This window comes from Delphinapterus leucas, chromosome 6 (assembly GCF_059928025.1).
Source record: "Delphinapterus leucas isolate spDelLeu-1000000601 "Yukka" chromosome 6, BTC_Dleu_Yukka2, whole genome shotgun sequence".
Taxonomy (NCBI): domain Eukaryota; kingdom Metazoa; phylum Chordata; class Mammalia; order Artiodactyla; family Monodontidae; genus Delphinapterus; species Delphinapterus leucas.
Genome location: NC_143134.1, coordinates 107,123,103 through 107,140,562, shown reverse-complemented (window position 1 = coordinate 107,140,562; position 17,460 = coordinate 107,123,103). Strand labels below are relative to the sequence as shown.

General features: G+C 50.0%; 1 protein-coding gene across 1 annotated transcript in view; it reads right to left on the bottom strand.

Annotated features, from left to right (window-relative positions):
• The window catches only part of PAPPA (pappalysin 1), a 255,828-nt gene that overhangs the window by 213,252 nt on the left and 25,116 nt on the right, over positions 1–17,460 (bottom strand). Inside the window, exon 2 of the mRNA XM_022579137.3 lies at positions 9,581–10,643. Coding sequence (XP_022434845.2) covers positions 9,581–10,643 — 1,063 coding nt within the window. The remainder of the gene's footprint in view (positions 1–9,580; positions 10,644–17,460) is intronic.

The following is a 17,460-nucleotide window of genomic DNA, read 5'->3' as shown; positions in this document are numbered from 1 at the left end:
AAGTTACTGGAAGGATCTAGTCACTTCCTTCCTCGTGCCGTGCCAAGCCACAGGCAAACTCCCTCATGTCGCTCTTTCACCCTCTGTACAATTCTGAGATACTCCAGGCTTTGGTGGAGTGGCAGTCACCATTGCCCTCGGTGGCTGTAAACACAGTTCAGCAGTGAGAAGCCAAGCTCAAGGCTGACAGCTGTGGCTGGCTGAGCTCAAAAAAGGCTGGAATCACAAACGTCAGAAGCTCGAAACAGAGACACTAATCCGCTCACTCTCCACCCTCCACCACCAGACCGACAAAACAACCTAGAACCTGGAAAAGAGAGCGAAAGAGAAGCAGAGAGGGAAGGAGAAAGAAAACGCCCCTCCATAAAAACGGGTATACGGGAGCCTGTTCAAGGTCTGCAGACAAACCCGCGGGCGACACGCGCTGCTGTCCACACAGTGGTTTTGTGTCTGCAGAAAGTGAGAGCTGAGGTGTGAGGGGCTCCCTCTTAGGAGGTGGAAAATCGGCCAGCCGTGAGTGTGAAGGTACCAGCCGGGCTGAAATCAATTTAGGGAAATGCGCTTCACGGAAACAAAATGTACCGGTGTCTGTTCAGCCCACCCTCACATCCCCAACCGCTTTGCTTCCTAACCTGGAAGGGCGTCTAACTGAGCGCTGAGGCTGTCATGAGCAGTCAGTGTCACCAATGGATGCGGAAAGGAAAATGAGGGTGCTGACCGAGCCAAACCCAGAGTGGAACAAAACCCAGCTGCCTCCCTCTGCGGCCCTCGAAAGGGCACCATGAGCTCCATCCCTCTGTCCAGGGAACTGGGGGTGGAAACACACCTCTAGGAAAGGCATGAGAGAGGGAGTAGCTCCAATCCTGGCATGTTGGGGGCCTCCCTGGTGTGTCCTGGAGAAAAGGTTCCAACTTTCACGTGTAAACTCTGAGATGGGTGCGCTGTGGCCAGGGTCCCAGGCGCTAGTGGAAAACGAGCCCCATCCTACACTGCCCAGAGGGTCCTGAGCACGCTGTGGGCACCTGCCTGGCTTCCAGCTCCCTCCCTAGGACGTGTGTGTGTAAACTACTCAATGGGATCCTGGGACCCCGGACGTGCCTTTGCTTTTTGTGGGAAATGCATACACTTCATGTGGCCTGCTGCTTATCTCTTCGGAAAGTGAATACATTAGCATTTAGCATTTAGCATGGCTTTTGGAGGAAAGAAAATCTTTTAAAAATGGAACCTACAGGAGCCAAAATCAAAGGGCCCTTGGTAATACAGAGTGATTAGGTCATATCCAACTCCCACTCCGGCCTGGAGGTTCTAGTGAGGGGCTCAGGATCTGAGAGGGGCTGGGAGTTTGGGGATGTGCATGTCAGAGGTCAGAAGATTTCCCAGAGACAGGAAATCCCCAAACAACCACTGCTATCTGAGTGTCCACTAAGTGCCAGGCGCCGTCCTAAAGGGTTGACCGGGTGTAATTTCACTGCACCCTCTAAACCACCCAACGTTCCTTTCATTCCCGATTTTACAGAGGAGGCAACTGAGTCTCTGCTAAAGGAAGAGACTCATTCAAGGTCACAGAAATGTTAAGTGGCTGGATTCACATCCACTGTGTCTCTGAAACTTTTATTCTTATTTATTTGCTGGGCTGCCTGATCCCCCTTTCTTCCCCATAGGTCACTGTTGTGAGCACCTCATTAAACACAACTTTAGGGGCCACGAGCAGTTCTTCCCCTGCTCTCCATCACCCCCCTCATCTGTTCTCAAAGACCAAAGTCACATGTGCACAAGGGTCACAGATGGAACCTGTGAGTCAAGGTAGACTTTGTTCAGAAGGAAAGCAGGAGGGAAACCCAGACCGAATCAAAGAAAACGGGACCATGTGGACGAGGGGGCCTGGATAGGGTGTTTGTGTATCTACACTCAAGCACACATGTGGGCTGGACGTGGTCAAAAAATCTAGTAACTTCAACCAAATCAGCATACCACCCACTATGACCAATCCCAACGCTGCCTGGGACCGTCCCATGCTGCGGAAATGCATCCTCTAACACAGTTAGACATTTGGGGTGTTTTCAAAGTAAACTAGTGTGCAAGCTCAATGAGTTTGATATAAGTTATGTGGTCTTCATTTAAAGAGACAAATTCTGTGGCCAGTCCTTAAAAAAAAAGTTAGCATTTTAAGAATGGAAGTAATCTGGGTAAATGCCCTCAGTGTTTGTATTGCAGTTTCAGCCAGACCTTCTTTATCAGCCTGTAGTCTCTGTAAAACCAAGCTTGCAGAGAGGAGCCCACGTGCGCATGCGAGCAGGGACGGAAATTTCCCCAGCACCTCCTATGTGCCAGGCACTGTCCCAGGTGTGTCACACACCACGGCTCCATTTAAATTTCATGACACGCCACAGGATGGCTGTTCTCACCCAACTGTTACCGATGAGAACTCAGCAACTGTTACTGAAAGACAGGCCAAGGTCAGACAAGGAACCAAGACCCAAACCCTGGTCAGTCTCCAACACCCATCATTTCTCCACCACACCAGGCCTGACTCCTGCTATTGCTTTAATGAACGTTAGTCACGTTAAATAAACTCAGATATTCTGATTATAAAATTCCAAGGAATTTCTCTTACATGATTACTGGAAAAGAATGAACAAAGTTACTGAAAAAATAACAATGCCTTCTTTCATCTGCGTGCTGGTTAACTCTTCCCAGAACTCTTTCTGGGATATTTTATTTTATGTGACCCTCAAGGCAATTGTGTGATCCTGGCGGTCAGATATTATTATCATTCCCTTTCAACAGATGTGGAAATGGAGGCTCAGGGAGATTAAGAGATTTGCCCGAGACTGCATAGCTAAGAAGCTGCCAACTCAGGGCTCGAATCTATTTCCCCTGAATTCTTCTTTCATTCTGTATCAGTCTGACTGTGGGAGCTCTACAACCTGATGATCAAAAGGGAGCATCTACCTGCATGAAGTCCCAAGCAGACCCGCCTCTTTCTTATATCTTCCCCACAGCTTCCCACCTCAATCCCTCTGCTCTCACCTTGCTCTTTTCTATCATTCCAAAGCCTACGAACGCTGGAAACTTCGCCAGAAAACCTTCCCTAATCTCTCCAAACCATGGTGAACCTGCCTTTCCTCAGAGTTCATGTAAGCCTTATCTGTGTGGTTCATTTGGAACTGAATTATCTGCTCTCTTGCCATCTCTTGAATGACTGTAACAAAATGTAATTAAACCACAGCATACAAGTACCTCTAGGACACAGATTGTATCTTGGATCCCTAGGGCATTTATCACAGTACCTTGGATATCGAAGTGCCTTAACAAAATATGGACGATGAGTAAGCCCAGGACCATCTTAAATAGATCTTTTCCAAGTTTCAAGTTGCTGGCTAAGACATCAAGGCGATGGAGTGGGCTGAAATGCCTTGGGAGTAGGAGATGAGACCCCGGGGCCCCACTGTCTCTGTGAGGTGTGGGTCGGTGCTGCCTCTTTTGGGAGCTCACTCTCCGCGTCTACAGCAAGATGAGCTGGACCGCTCCACTGCTCCTTTCAGCGCAGAGTCCTGGATTCCACCCAACTTTGCCAGATTTGGAGGGACCAGGGGAGAAGGAAGTATATGTTCCATGAGATCATTCCAGAAAAGAAGTGAGAGACCCCAACAGAGTTTCTCATTAGAAGGCAAATCATCTAATGGCTTCTGATAAGGGGCAGGGGAAGAGACCGAGGACTACCGACGCCCGCAGAGGGGTCAAGGAGGCTGCCTCAAGGCGTATTCCAGCCCTTTCCAAAGATTCCAGCAACGCCAACTTGGGTCCAAAAAAAAAAATTAGCATGGCCCCAGGGGAATGCCCTTGCTACATTAAAAATAATAATAAGGAGAAGGCAAAGAAAAGGTTTCCCATCAGGGTGTAAGGGAAGTCTCTTTTTTTCTGTCCTACTCCATCTGAACAGATGTTCAAGGACAAAGGTGAAGTTCACCTAACGGCGCCAGAGCTTGTAGTTTGGAGGGGTCCACGCAGGAACTTGGTGGGTGTTTTGCAACACCTTCCCACAGTGGGGTGTGTACAGCCCAAAGTGTCAGCTGCCCCTGGATTTCCTGATACTGGGGATTTCTATTAATATCCAGGTTTTCCATTTCATTTATAAAAAGATGTGTGAAGTATACTCTCACTTGTCTGTAGACATTTCTAATGGCTGTAGATGAAGTTCTGCCTACCTGGCTCCTCTCCACTACTGTAGAGAATGGCCAAGATTCATTGGAATGTCTTTTTCTAACTGTCCAGTCTGATAAAAAGACCTATACTCCCCCCACCAACAGCTCCTCTTGGCTGAGACTGGGGGTCCTTCTTTCATACCAGTGATGGCAGTGGTGTGTTTATTCATCTGTCTTATCCACTAGATGGTGAGCTCCCAAAGAGCAGGGACTGAGCTGGCACAAAAGGAACATTCAACCAGTATTTATAGAGGAAAGAAAAGAAGAAAAAAAGGAAGAAAGGAAGGAGGGAGGGAAGGAAGAAAATAAGAAGGAAATGAACGGGGGGAGAGAGGCTGGCTAGAGTTTTCCATGAGACAAATTGAACCCTTCTCTGCTTATGGTCTGCTCCCAGCCATACTGAATGACTCCTTATTCTCCAAGCCCCTCCTCCTTGCTTAGGCTGCACCCTCTGCATGGACTGGCTTTCTCTGTGTTCTGGTCGTGTTCTGTTCGCTCACCCACATCCACTCCCTACCCCTCTCCACCCTGCCCTGTGCCCTTGAGAGGCTGGCCTCCTGGTGTTTCATCGACAGATGCCTCTGCCTCATGACTTCCAGTGTGGTTCCCCAGTGGGAAGCGCTGGCAGGAGACTAGAGAATGATCACGTAAAATTTACGTCTCTGGGTCCCTTCTGGCTGAAGCCTGTCTCTTCTTCTCTGCTGAGAGTCCCAGCTGCCGCCAGGACACCCTCGCCATTCAGCCACTCTCTCTGGGTTCCGTAACTACTTCCTCCTCTTGCCTCTACAGGCCAAGGATGGAAATGGGTCCCCACTGTACTTGACCCTTGCCTTGCTGGTTGTCCTGAACCCTGCCTGCACTGTTGTAAATAGCCTCTCCTCCCAAATAGCCCCTCCTTCAACTCTACTGAATTATTCCGTTTGAATATGCCATCTGTTTCCTGCTAGGACCCTGACTGGTGCAGACTGTCGCGCTCTCTCTCTCTCTCTCTCTCTCTCTCTCTCTCTCTCTCTCTCTCAGTCACCATTTAATTCCCTAAAATGACTTGGAATAAGACAGCAGCAAAAAGTTGGGCTGTGCAGTGGTCAACCTTAAGACCATCAAGGCCACCTTCTCCACCTTTGCTGTAATCCTGGCTACAACCTCACTGTGCATGCCTCAGGTGGAAGGAAAATCACTCACCTGCAGAGAAGCACTCCCCAGGCAGGACCATTCTGATCAGGGATGACATTAGCTGCTACTCAGCTGCCTCCTGTAATTGCATCACTTTGGTCCCAGCCATGGCTTAGAAACCATATAGTATGATTCTGTTCCCTTTTCCACAGAACAGGCCTTTGGAGACTTGAAGTACATGTGTTATGGCCCTATGGTCGTGGCCTTGAGAGAACTTTCTCATCCAAGCCAAACATCTTCAAGTGGTTATACAATACAGCTCCTGGGGCCCTCGCAGCCCCAGTCCCCTTCTTTGTACGCATCCTCACTTGGCTGTCCTTAATTAGGAAAACTCATGGCCACTGTAGCTCTAACAGCTCTGCAGTGGCTCATGAAAACCCAAGGCCCTTATCCGATTCTCTTCCAAACTCACTCACTCAGCACTTCATAATCCCAAATGCTCAGGGAGGGCTTCCCTGGTGGCACAGTGGTTGAGAGTCCACCTGCCGATGCAGGGGACATGGGTTCGTGCCCCGGTCCAGGAAGATCCCACATGCCGCGGAGCGGCTGGGCCCGTGAGCCACGGCCACTGAGCCTGCACGTCCAGAGCCTGTGCTCCGCAACAGGAGAGGCCACAACAGTGAGAGGCCCGCATACCACAAAACAAAACAAAAACAAAAACGAAAACAAAAAAACCCCAAATGCTCAGGGATATTAGGGAAGAAGAGAGCAAGGACAGAACATGACGGGGGCAGGTACTGGGAATGGCAAGAATGTCAGGGTAGTTCTGAGAAGCTGTGCCATGGCAGACGACCAGGACTTACAAATCTAGAGCATCCTTAGCCCCAGTCTGACCACTAATGAACCATGTGAGCTTCGGCCTCAGCTTCCCTCTATGGGGGAAAACGGATTTGGACCCACTGATCTCTGAGGATGTTCCTAGGTCTGACACTGGACACCATTTTGATGTCTTCTGCAGCCTTCTGCTAGGACTGGGTGCTCCCCTGTAACACATGAACTCCTGAGAACGTGGACTAAGGGGCCCAAGGACTAGTAGATAAAGAATGAGCTCAAATGCGTTAGAAGAATTGGTAATTCTCTGATGGAGTCTGCCAATCTGCCCAGCTGCATTACTGGTGGATCTTATTTTACTCAAGGGAACCGTTATATAAATTTTCAGAATGGTCAATTTTAATCAGTGCTACTCAAAGTAAGCAGTGCAAGAACTGCTTCTCACGAGTCTATGTCACAATAAGTACAGAAGTGGAGAGAAGGCATTTAGGAACTTTTGGAGAACTCTGACAATGCTTCACCATACTTGGGGTGAAGAATTCATTTTATAGCAATTCATTTTTTCTGTATATTACAGAAGTATTGGTTTGCAACGCATAGGAAACAAAACTGGTTCTTCACCATAGATTGAGAAGTAGTAACTGAATTATTGTCTTTATTGTCTTTACCCATTGAGGGGGGCGGGCAACGCAGGAGGACATCTTGGGTAAAAGATAAGTTCAGCTCTTCATTAAAAATCACCTAGACGTGGCTTCCCTGGTGGCGCAGTGGTTGAGAAACCGCCTGCCGATGCAGGGGACACGGGTTCGTGCCCCAGTCCGGGAAGATCCCACATGCCGCAGAGTGGCTGGGCCCGTGAGCCATGGCCACTGAACCTGCGCGTCCGGAGCCTGTGCTCCGCAACGGGAGAGGCCACAACAGTGAGACGCCCGCGTACCGCAAAAAAAAAAAAAAAAAAAAAATCACCTAGACAATGTCAATCTAATTTTCTATTACAGGTGTCTTCCTTCCTTCCTCCCTCCCTCCCTCCCTTCTTCCCTGCCTTTCTTCCTCCCTCCTTCCCTCTCTCTTTTTTTTTTTTGAGTCACAAAGCAAGTATTTCTCCACAAACTTCCACAGGTTTCTCTCTGCACTCGGGAGAGCTGATTCAGCCAGAACGTTGTCGCCCCAGCTCCATCAGGAGATGACACATTCCCGGTGGGGCTCACCCAGGACACATGACTTTCCAGCCAGCAAACAAACAGGCCCTGGCGTGGTGGTCACAGCGCTGGCACGTGGCTGCTCACGGACATTCTAGGCGTGGGGCCCCGTGACTTAGAAACGAGGAGGCCGCTGGTGCCTGCCAGCTGTGTCTGCTGATTGTGAGCTATCTGGGACCTCGGGTCCCGTGGCCCCTGCATCCACGCACAGAGTGCCCGCCACAAAGGCCAGCTGCCCTTGGTCCTGACTCAATCATAGTCAGCCGTTTTCTCCCAAGGCTTCAGGAAAGCCACCCTGCCCGTCAGCCCTGTCCTTTGACTCTGCCTCTTACTGTTCCTTGGACTTAAAAATACCACCCCCACCCTTCAGTGGGAGCTTTGGAGTCAACAGACCAAGATTCAAATCCAAGCTCTCTGTTTATTAGCTGAGTGACCTCAGCTAAGGGGTAAATCCCTTCCGTGTTCTGAATCCCGGATTTCCTTCAGCAAAGCAGGGATAAGGGTGCCCACCTTCCTGGTACTTGGTAGGTGCTGAATAAACATTTGTTGCCTGAACGAATGAATGAATAAATGTACAAGTAAGTGAATGACTTCCAGTATTCCTGGCCCCTAGGCCTCCCCCCACCCACTCTGCCGGGCACACCAGTTAACTCCTGGGGTCTAGCTCAGTAGCGCACACACTGCATTAATCTCAAAAGGCTTGCATTTGTGATTTAGCCAAATGACTTTCCTGACCTGGGACCGTGGCCGAGTCATTTCACTCTCCAAGGCCCTCTATTTCCCCATCAGTCAAATGCAAATGCTAACCCTGTCTAGTCTTCCTCATCAAATTCTGTCAAAGCCCAAATGAGAGCAGAGATGAAAGTGCATTGTGACCTCGAAGGAACTGGCCACACACCAAGGCTTCTTCCCACATGGGCTGCTCCTGTCTCTGAGCCAAGGTGAGAGTCCAGGGGCCCGCCCGGTGCCAGGAGGCTGAGCTGACGTGCTCTGTGGCTTGGTGCCAGGCACGACATTCTCCTCCCAGCATCGTCATTCCTTTCCACATAGGTATTTTGTCTATGCATGGGAGGCCCTTGCTCTTGTGAGAGAGACATAAAGAGGAGAGTCAGCAGAAAACCTGCAGAGGTCGGCAAATGTGCTCGAGCCATCAGCAAGTCCAGGGTCCTGCGAGTTGGACAGAATGGAAAAGTTCAGCGTGAATCTGGGAAATCAGGAAAGTTGATATGGACTGTCTCTCTGGCTTAGAACTAGTTCCCCTGAGTCCCACATCAAATACAGATCACCCATGGCTCCCCCTTGGGTCTTTCTTTGGGATTGCTGGTCCGAGTTGTAGCGCGAGGCAGAGGCTAAGTCAGGCATTAGACAGAAGACTCCCCTTTCCGCCCTCTTCTCAGCAGTATATGAAATTCCTCTGCCTTGAGTGTCCTCCTCTCTCCCCCAGCTTGATCTCCTGTGTCCAACTGTACCCAAGCCTTCCCCAACATATTCAGGCTGCAAGTCAGCTGTTCCTCTTTGACCTTCTGAACACACGGCACATGCTACCTTTCACTGTTCAAGAAACGACACATACGCTTATTAAGAGGTAATATAACCTGCTAGCCCCTAGAAGAGACATGTGCTTTACGTGCCCTCATTCAATCTTCAGAGCAGCTTGACAAAGTAGATACCATTGATACCCATTTTATAGATGAGGAAATACCTTGTAAGAGGTCACAAAGTGAGGAAATAGACCTGAACCCAGTCAGTCTGGCCCCAGCCAATCCCAGCTCGACCAGCACTGCCCAACAGAACCTTCTGCGGTCGTGGAAGCGGTTCTATCAGTCTGTCCAGTGTGGTAGCCACTATCCGCGGGCGGCTACTGGGTTCTTGAAACGTGGCTGGTGTGACTCAGGAACTGGATTGTAAACTGTATTTCATCTTCACTAATTTAAATTTAAACAGTCACACGTCACACGTGGCCAGTGACTACAGCATTGGACAGCACGGCTCTTTATGATGCGGATATGTGTCCTCAGCCCAGGTGGCCCGGTTCAGACCCTGAGCCCCTCGCAAAGACAGGGTCCTAAGAGTTCCCTCAGCCCACAGGAGGCGCTCCGTAAATATTCTGGTAAGGGGTACAGTCCCTGTGATTACTTGGTCGATCTTCTGGGTGAACTGGAAGATTCCCGCAACCCCACTGGGCGTCAGGAGCCGCGCAGGGATCAAAAGAGGGAGGAGTCCGGCTCTTACCTGTGCGGAGAGTCGGGATCGAAGCAGGTCTTGGTGACATCGGTGATCTCGGGGTCACAGCACTCCCCGCCGTCGAAGTTGAACCGCTCGTAATTGCAGTCCATGTCGCACACCCCGTTCTGCTGCTTCTTGGTGAAGGCGGGGTGACGCAGGTGGCGGCAGTCCCCGCCATCGTGGCCAGTCAGCGTGTGGTTGCACTCGGGGTCGCAGTTCTCGTCCCCGATCTTGCTGATGTCGCAGTTGGCCAGGATGAGGCGGCGGCGCAGGGAAGAGTTGCTCACCTCCAGCACCTCCAGCTCCCAGGAGATGTTGTAGTGCTTGAAGGCCTCGGCCAGCTGCCGGTGCTGGAAATCGATCTGCTGGCGGCTCACCGTGGGGTTCTCGCGGCCATCGTCGTGGAGGTTGACCACGCGGTAGCGCACCGCCTTGGGCCGGCGGAAACGCGGCAGCTGGTTGTAGCTGGAGATGACCTTGGGGTTGTCACACAGCGTCTGCCCGCACAGAGGAGGCTCCAGACTCGTGTCCAGCAGGAAGCCACGGGCGCCGCTGGCCTCCACGCGGGGGCTACTGCCGTCCTTCATGGGGGACCAGGCGCGCTTCACGTTGTCCCAGTTCTCCTGCAGGAGGAGCTGAGGTAGAGGAGCGTGGAGGCCGCGGGTCTCCATGTCCAGCAGGACCTCGCGCTGCGTCCTGGCCGCCTTCCACAGGCTGAAGCGCTCCACGTAGCCCCGGTAGTTGTGGTTCAGGGCGCTGCCTCCCAGCATGAGGACTTTACACTTCTGGGTCAGTGGGCTGAAAATGCCACCCACCTGCTCCCCAGAGGTTGCCACCTGGGCACCGTTCACATAGAGCTTCATCAGCCGTCCGTCGTAGGTGGCAGCCAGGTGTGCCCACTGGCCTGGGAGGTAGCTGCGGTGGGCATTGATGGTGGTCACTTGCCGGGCCCGGTCTGTCTTCAAGGAGAAAAAGTAGCGTGGGTCTCTGTTGCCTTGGTCACTGACGGTGTGAATGCCCACGACCCATCCTCGGTCACGTGAGGCATAAGAACATTTGTCATATAGCCCTATGTGGCCCCAAAAGAGAAAGATGAATAAATAAAGGATGGAGGAAGAAGGAGGGTAAATTATTTCTCTCTGATAAAATTTGTATCAGGATGTCCTAGACCAGGAAGTTTTCAAACCGTGCTCAGTGGGATCCTGGCAGTGACTAGCCAAACCTCTGGGACCACCTCTAGGGCAAGGCAAGGGCTAGAGGAAGGGAGAACACAGGTGAGTTACCTTTGGGAGGTTCTCACCACAACTTTAACCCATGTGGTTTCACTGTTTTTGGTTCTGAGTATGGGGCATACCAGAAAGACATTTGTTTGCAGAATAGGTACTTGAGCTAAAGAAAACAACAGTGATAATAACTAAAATCTGAAAACCTTTGATTTTGCAAAACTGTTGGATGGGGAAGAGGACTTTTTTAATTAAAAGCGTATTTTAAGTGTAGAATGACACAGGTGGTGAGAGGAAGAGGTGAGAGAACAATCAAAGAGACGATGATGAACAGAAGATGCTCATTTAGAAGGACAGCTCTGACTACTGTCACCGTAACTTTGGGCGTACATCAGCCACCAGCACTCATCAATGATCTGCGGTGGTGGCTTTTTGGGAAGGTTCCCTGGAGAAGTGAGGGTCAAGGGCTGCAAAGCTACTAGTAAAGCTTCTAACTGTAACAGGAGTCCTGGCTAGCCCCGACATTCACCCCCAAAGAAAGGCGGACTATCTGAGCTGGAAAGGTTTTTAAACACTTCCAACTCCTTCACTTTGAAAGGTAAGGAAGTTGAGACCCAGCGAACGGAAGGCATTTGTTAGGTTACATAGAGTCATTGACAAATTTCCTGAGAGCCAACTCAAGCTTGTTTTTCTCTAACACTAATGCTAATATTTCAAAAAATAAAAAGAATCCTCTTAACAGAAAAAGATGTTGGGGATGCCTTCATTAAGTAAAATCTTCCAAGCCTCTATCGCAGGTCAGGCATTGTGCTAAGGTCTGTGTATGCATTAATTCATTTAATCCGTGTAGCACCCCCAAGGTGCTGATATTAACAGAGGAGGAAACAGAAATTGAAGGAAGTAAAGAGATGGATGGGTTTGAGGTCAACTGGTTGGTAAGTGGATCCCAGATCCATCGGACCCTGGGTCCACTGTCCTAGGGACTAACGCTATGGTACCTCCCTCTCCCTCATCAGTGCCACCAGGGATCTACCTGGATCAAACCACCTGCCTGGGGGTGTCCCAAGGTTTAGTTGGGTGTTTGGGAAAGTTCCAAGCCAGACATCTCTAGACTTACTCTGGGAACCTCAGGAAGTCACTTAGCAGATTCTCTCTGGGTCTAATTATTTTTATACTCACCAACCCCCATTCCCAGTCTTTCTGGAATATACCCAGTGTCCTTGGCATGGACAGCCAGTTGGATGGGAAAGAAGACTTTCTAATTAAGAGTGTATTTTAAGTGTTGGATGATGTATGAGGCCAGGTGGGAGGAGAAAGAGAGGAACAGGAGAATGAATAAAAGATGCTCATTTAGAAGCACAGTCCCTACTTTCAGCTGGAGAATTGTTGCGGTCACCATAACTTTGAGTGTGCACCTGCCATTAGCACTCATGAAATGAGCACAGACGGCTTCCAGCAAAATCGGTAGAGGAGGCCCACACAGCCTGTACTCCTCTGTGGTCACTGGGGCCTTAGAATTTGTGTAACTCTCTCTGTTAGCAGCTGACATAGATGGTAGTTTTGGCCAGGCATCTAAGTCTGCCTACACCTCTCCTACCACCACTCCTGTCCTACAATCCTTCACGTAATGGCGAGGGTCTCCTACAACATCAACCTGCTCTCACACCTTGATGAAGCACCAAGTACCTCCTCTGGGTCTTGGCTCTCTACCTGGAAAAGCAGGGGACTGAATGAGGTTCCCCCCACATGCTTGGTCAAGTCTGATTTTCTGTGTTCCCAAGCTTCCCAATGGCTAAAACAGAAACCATCTCTACCAAGAAGCTTTCCCTGATGGTCCTCTGAGGAGCAATCATTCTCTCCTCTGAATTCATTTTACTTTTTGGAAACTAGACACTTGTTCTCTGGTTTTGGAGTCTTCCCTAGACTGGATGCTTCTTGAGAGTGATGGCTCTGTCTGGGTCATCTGTACCCTGTCCAGAACCTTGCACTATGCCCTGTACACAGCAGGCACTCAGCAAGTGTCTCATGAATGAGCACATGAATGATTCTAAACGGAGTGGGAGAAGAGAAAAAGGACAAACAGAATCAAAGGCACTGATTTATGTCTCCCTGGATAAAGGACAGAGAGAATCATAAGACAGTGTGTGTTCTTGGTCAGGTAGAAAGAGCAGGATCTTTGGACTCCGGGTAATTCTGATGACAGCAATTACCGGCCGTACATCAGGGGCAGATCGCTTCACCTCTGTGGATCTGAACTCCCTCATCTGTACCTCTCTTTACGTATGCTGTCATACTTAAAAGACATAGTGGCTATACTACCCTTGGCATACAGTGGCTGTCCAAACGGGAGTCCATTTTTTTTTTTTTTTTTTTTTTTTTTGCGGTACACGGGCCTCTCATTGCTGTGGCCTCTCCCGTTGCGGAGCACAGGCTCCGGACGCGCAGGCCCAGCGGCCGTGGCTCACGGGCCCAGCCGCTCCGCGGCACGTGGGATCTTCCCAGACCGGGGCACGAACCCGTGTCCCCTGAATCGGCAGGCGGACTCTCAACCACTGCGCCACCAGGGAAGCCCGGGAGTCCATTTTTAAGATGCTGGAGGGTCTGGGAGTGATGTCAAGGATGAAAAGTAGAAAATGACTAAAAACAAAATACAGAAACACCAGAGAGAGAGAGTACCCTAAAGGCATCTTGACTGATATATCAAGAGCTGGTAGGATGAGGGCTCAGAAAAGCACAAGTCCTCCTCAAATCCACTGGCAAACTCTACTCAGAAATCATAAATCCCCTTTGGCTTTGCTACTATTATGAGGCCTGCATGTTAAAAGCTACCTCCCCGCTGACCGAGGCCAAAGCTCTGTCTCCAGGTTTGGAATGAGCTCCCCCAGGTCTGCTGCTGGCTACGGGAAGCAGGAGCACACAGGCCCCTGGAGCACCCCCCTCTTGGGCCCCCCATCCCACCTCTCAGCTCACCTTCTCTTCCTCCCCTGGCCAACCCCTCCAAACAGAAAATTCTTCTAATGAGAAAATTCACATCTGAAACAGGATCCTTTTCCCTCTCTCTTTCTCTCTCTCTTTCTCTCTCTGCAGGTTTTTATTTTGCCAGGGGCTCCCAGTCCTGGTTTTCCTGTTGCCTTTGGAAGGCGGCTGGCTGGGTTAGCAAGGTAAACTGTTTACACATCTGTAGGGTGCCCTCAGTTCAGGACCTTCCCGGGGGCTGAGGACCCGGGCTCTGGCCACCTCCGTTTGCAGTTGAGAGATAAGAGGGTAGCAGTGAGAAAGGCTAGACTCTGTGACACGGAGTGAAGGACCAAGAGGTGGCTTAGCCCCAGGAAGCAGAGAGGAAGGGCAAAGAGAACCCTCTCTTTTCTCTTTTCAGTGGAACCAAGAGGAAGCACATTAAGGGAAATGAGGACCTTGAAGAAGTGGCTTCAGAAGTTCAGAGGGAAATATTTACCTGGAGTGTTAGTGGTGAAAGGAAATCACTGAACTTCAAGAGGGATGGGGGTGGGGTGTAGTGGTGAATGGGATTTATTTCTGTACAAAAATAACGTAATCAACAGTAGTCACATTTCAGAGGGCTGGAAGGGAGGCACTGATGTATCACCAGCCCAGAACGGGGTATCTGGGACCAGAGATCTGGGCTCAGCTCGCTGGATGACCTTGCCTGGGGACAAGTCACACCACCTCTTATGCTGCCAGGTCTCATTTCCCTTCTCTGAAAAAGGAGGGGTTAGGAGTAAATGATCCCCCCCGCTACAATTTAAGAGCTCTTTTGTTCACTGCTAGAATGGTTCCCTGTAAGTAGGAGATGCTTCAAAAACACGTGTTGATTTGAATTGGACGCCTCACGTCATTGCCAATTTTTGCATGCTTGGAGGATCGTCCCCTGTGTGTCTCCATACCGGACAAGGAACAGTGTTTGCCCTCGGGGAGACACAGGTGAACCCCACCACACCTCCATGCCATCCTTCCCCATGGTTCTCCAGGAAGACAGAGAGACACAGTGAAAGAAACAGTGAGAGGTGGTCTGAAGTCGGCACCATCTGTGTGGTACGAGAGGTTGATCTCAGGGGATGCATCCGCAGGGGGCGAGACGGAAGGCCACAGGCGATCCTGCACACCATCCACATCGAATTAGCATAAACCTGCCTCAAAGCTATAAGCACATGGAAGCAGCAGGCAGCGAAAGTGCCAGAGCCCATTCACCAGCCAATGAGGTGACTGGGGCACCTGCACAGGTGGAGAAGTAGAGGCCCAGACCAGGAAAGGGGCTGCCCTGGGTCTCATGACCATCACCTGTCGCTTGAACCCTGGTCAGCTGGCCTCTCTACTGTGTCCCTATCTTCCTGCAGCTAGGTTTCCTGGGAAAAGGGCTTCATATTCCAGCAGAAGCTGGATGTTTATTTATTTTTATTGCCTCTTTTTGGTCTCATCTCATCCCCGCGTTGAAGAGCATGTATGAAGGAGGCAAGTCCAAAGGCAGAAGGCTTGTAGGGAGTCTCCCAAAACCTATACCAGGGCCATACTGGGAGAATCCCGTGGGCCGTGGGGTCACCGTCTCAGGGCCACTGTAACGTCACTACCCCAGGGCAGTGCTGTGTGACCGCAGCACTCCAGCCCGGGTACAGATAAATCTTCCTCCTCCCGGTCCAAAAACTCATCACTTCCCTAATGACGCATTCAATGTCTGTTTCCTGAGTATGTCAGTTCGGTTCATTTCTAAATGCCCAGCATCCAGCCCAGCATCTGGTACCTTGCAGGTGCCCCATAGAGTCTGTCACTGAAAGTATAAAATAAAGGAAGGGAGGGAAGGAAGGACGCTTCTCTCCTGCTGTGTTCCTTATAAGAGAACATTACCCTTTGCTTAGAAACTTACCAAGCACCACGTGCTTGCTAAGTGCTTAATTCTCTTACTTCATCCTCCCAACAAAACTATCAACGCAGCCCATTCTGCAGAGAAAACATGGGCTCAAAAAGGCAGTGGCTTGTCCAAAGCAACACAGCTTAGAATCTGCGTCCATAGGGTTCCCAGGCCCAGGTTCTTAATCACATCACTGCATTAAGTGATAACTGCCAAACACTTTACTGTGGGCTGTTTGAGGACACGCCCCCCCCCCCTCCAAAAATACTTCTGTAAGTTCAGCAGCGCCAACACAAGCAAGTGGAATTGAACTGCAAGCCAGGAGACTGCTTTCTGTGTCGTTCTTCTGCCTGGACCTAAAAGAAATGGACTGAGAATCAGTGGTCCTTTATTACCAGTGCTTCATCTGTTCTACCTGGCTTGTCGCACGTCACTGGGACCCAAGATTTGCCTGGGCCTGGTTGTCTATCTGGAGTTTGAGATGCCTTCCTGGCCTTGTCCTTCAGCAACTGAACCTCCATCACTGGCCTCCTTGCTTGTTGGTTTCTGACCCAGCTCTGTGCCAATGTCCGGGCTCTATACTGCAGTGTTCTTCTTCATCTTTCCTTCGAGGTTGCCATCACACGCCTGGCTGCCTGCCATCTTCTTTTCCATCTGTTATGGGCTGAAACGTGTCCCCGCCCCCACCCCGCCCGAAACTCATATGTCGGAAGTCTAGCCCCTAGTACCTCAGAATATGAACTGGTTTAGAGATAGGGTCTTCAGTGAGATAGTTAGGTTAAAATGAGGTCACTTAGGGTGGGCCCTAATCCATTATGACTGCTGTCCCTATAAGAGGAGGAAATTCAGATACAAGGGGAAGACAATATGAAGACATAGGATGGAGAAGATGGGCATCTACAAGCCAAGGACAGAGGCCTCAGAAGAATCCAACCCTGCAGGCACTTTGATGTCAGACTCCTAGCCTCTAGAATTGTGAGAGGATAAATCTCGGCTATTTAAGCCGCCCACTGTGTGGTGCTTTGTTATGGTAACCTTAGCGAACTATAATACGACAATTCAACAAGTTTTTTAAGCTCTCCCATTGAAATTTCTCTAAAATCTTTCACTGCCTCATGCCCAGTTCAGAATCCTTCTTGGTTACAACACATTGCCTCAACTTAACTCGATTCCTATTGCGAGCAGGGCAAAGTGTATTAGGAGGATACAAAAATGGGTGGTGTCGTCACCACACAGGAAACTTTCCTCACAAGAGAGGGATGCTTCTGTATTCCAGCTTGAATGTGCACTTCTGAAGCCCCTGCCGTGTGCTGAGCATGTACATAGCTGCTTCTGGGCCAAGGTGTCTTACATAACCCTCACAGCACCTTGTATAATAGGTGCTGTTTACAGATGAGAAAACTGAGACTCAGAGGGGTCTGGTCACCTGTCCAAGGTCACACAGCACTAAGTGGTAGGAAAGGCTGAAATTCAAGACTCCTGATTTCAAGTTCAGTTCCCCCACAGATGAGCAGGACCTCAGCTATGGGGACCTCGCCGTGCACTGGCATTTACATTGCATAAGGTATTATAAGGAACCTAGAGATGATGTAAAGTATACAGGAGGATGTGTGTAGAGTATATGCAAATGCTATGCCATTTTATATAAGGGACTTGAGCATCTGCAGACTTTGGTATCTGTGGTGGGTCTTGGAACCAATCCACTGTGGATACCAAGGGACAACTGTAATGATAATAATATAACAAGAATTTGCTAAACGCCTTTAGGTAGCAGTCTCTCTGCTAAGCACAGACAGCCCATT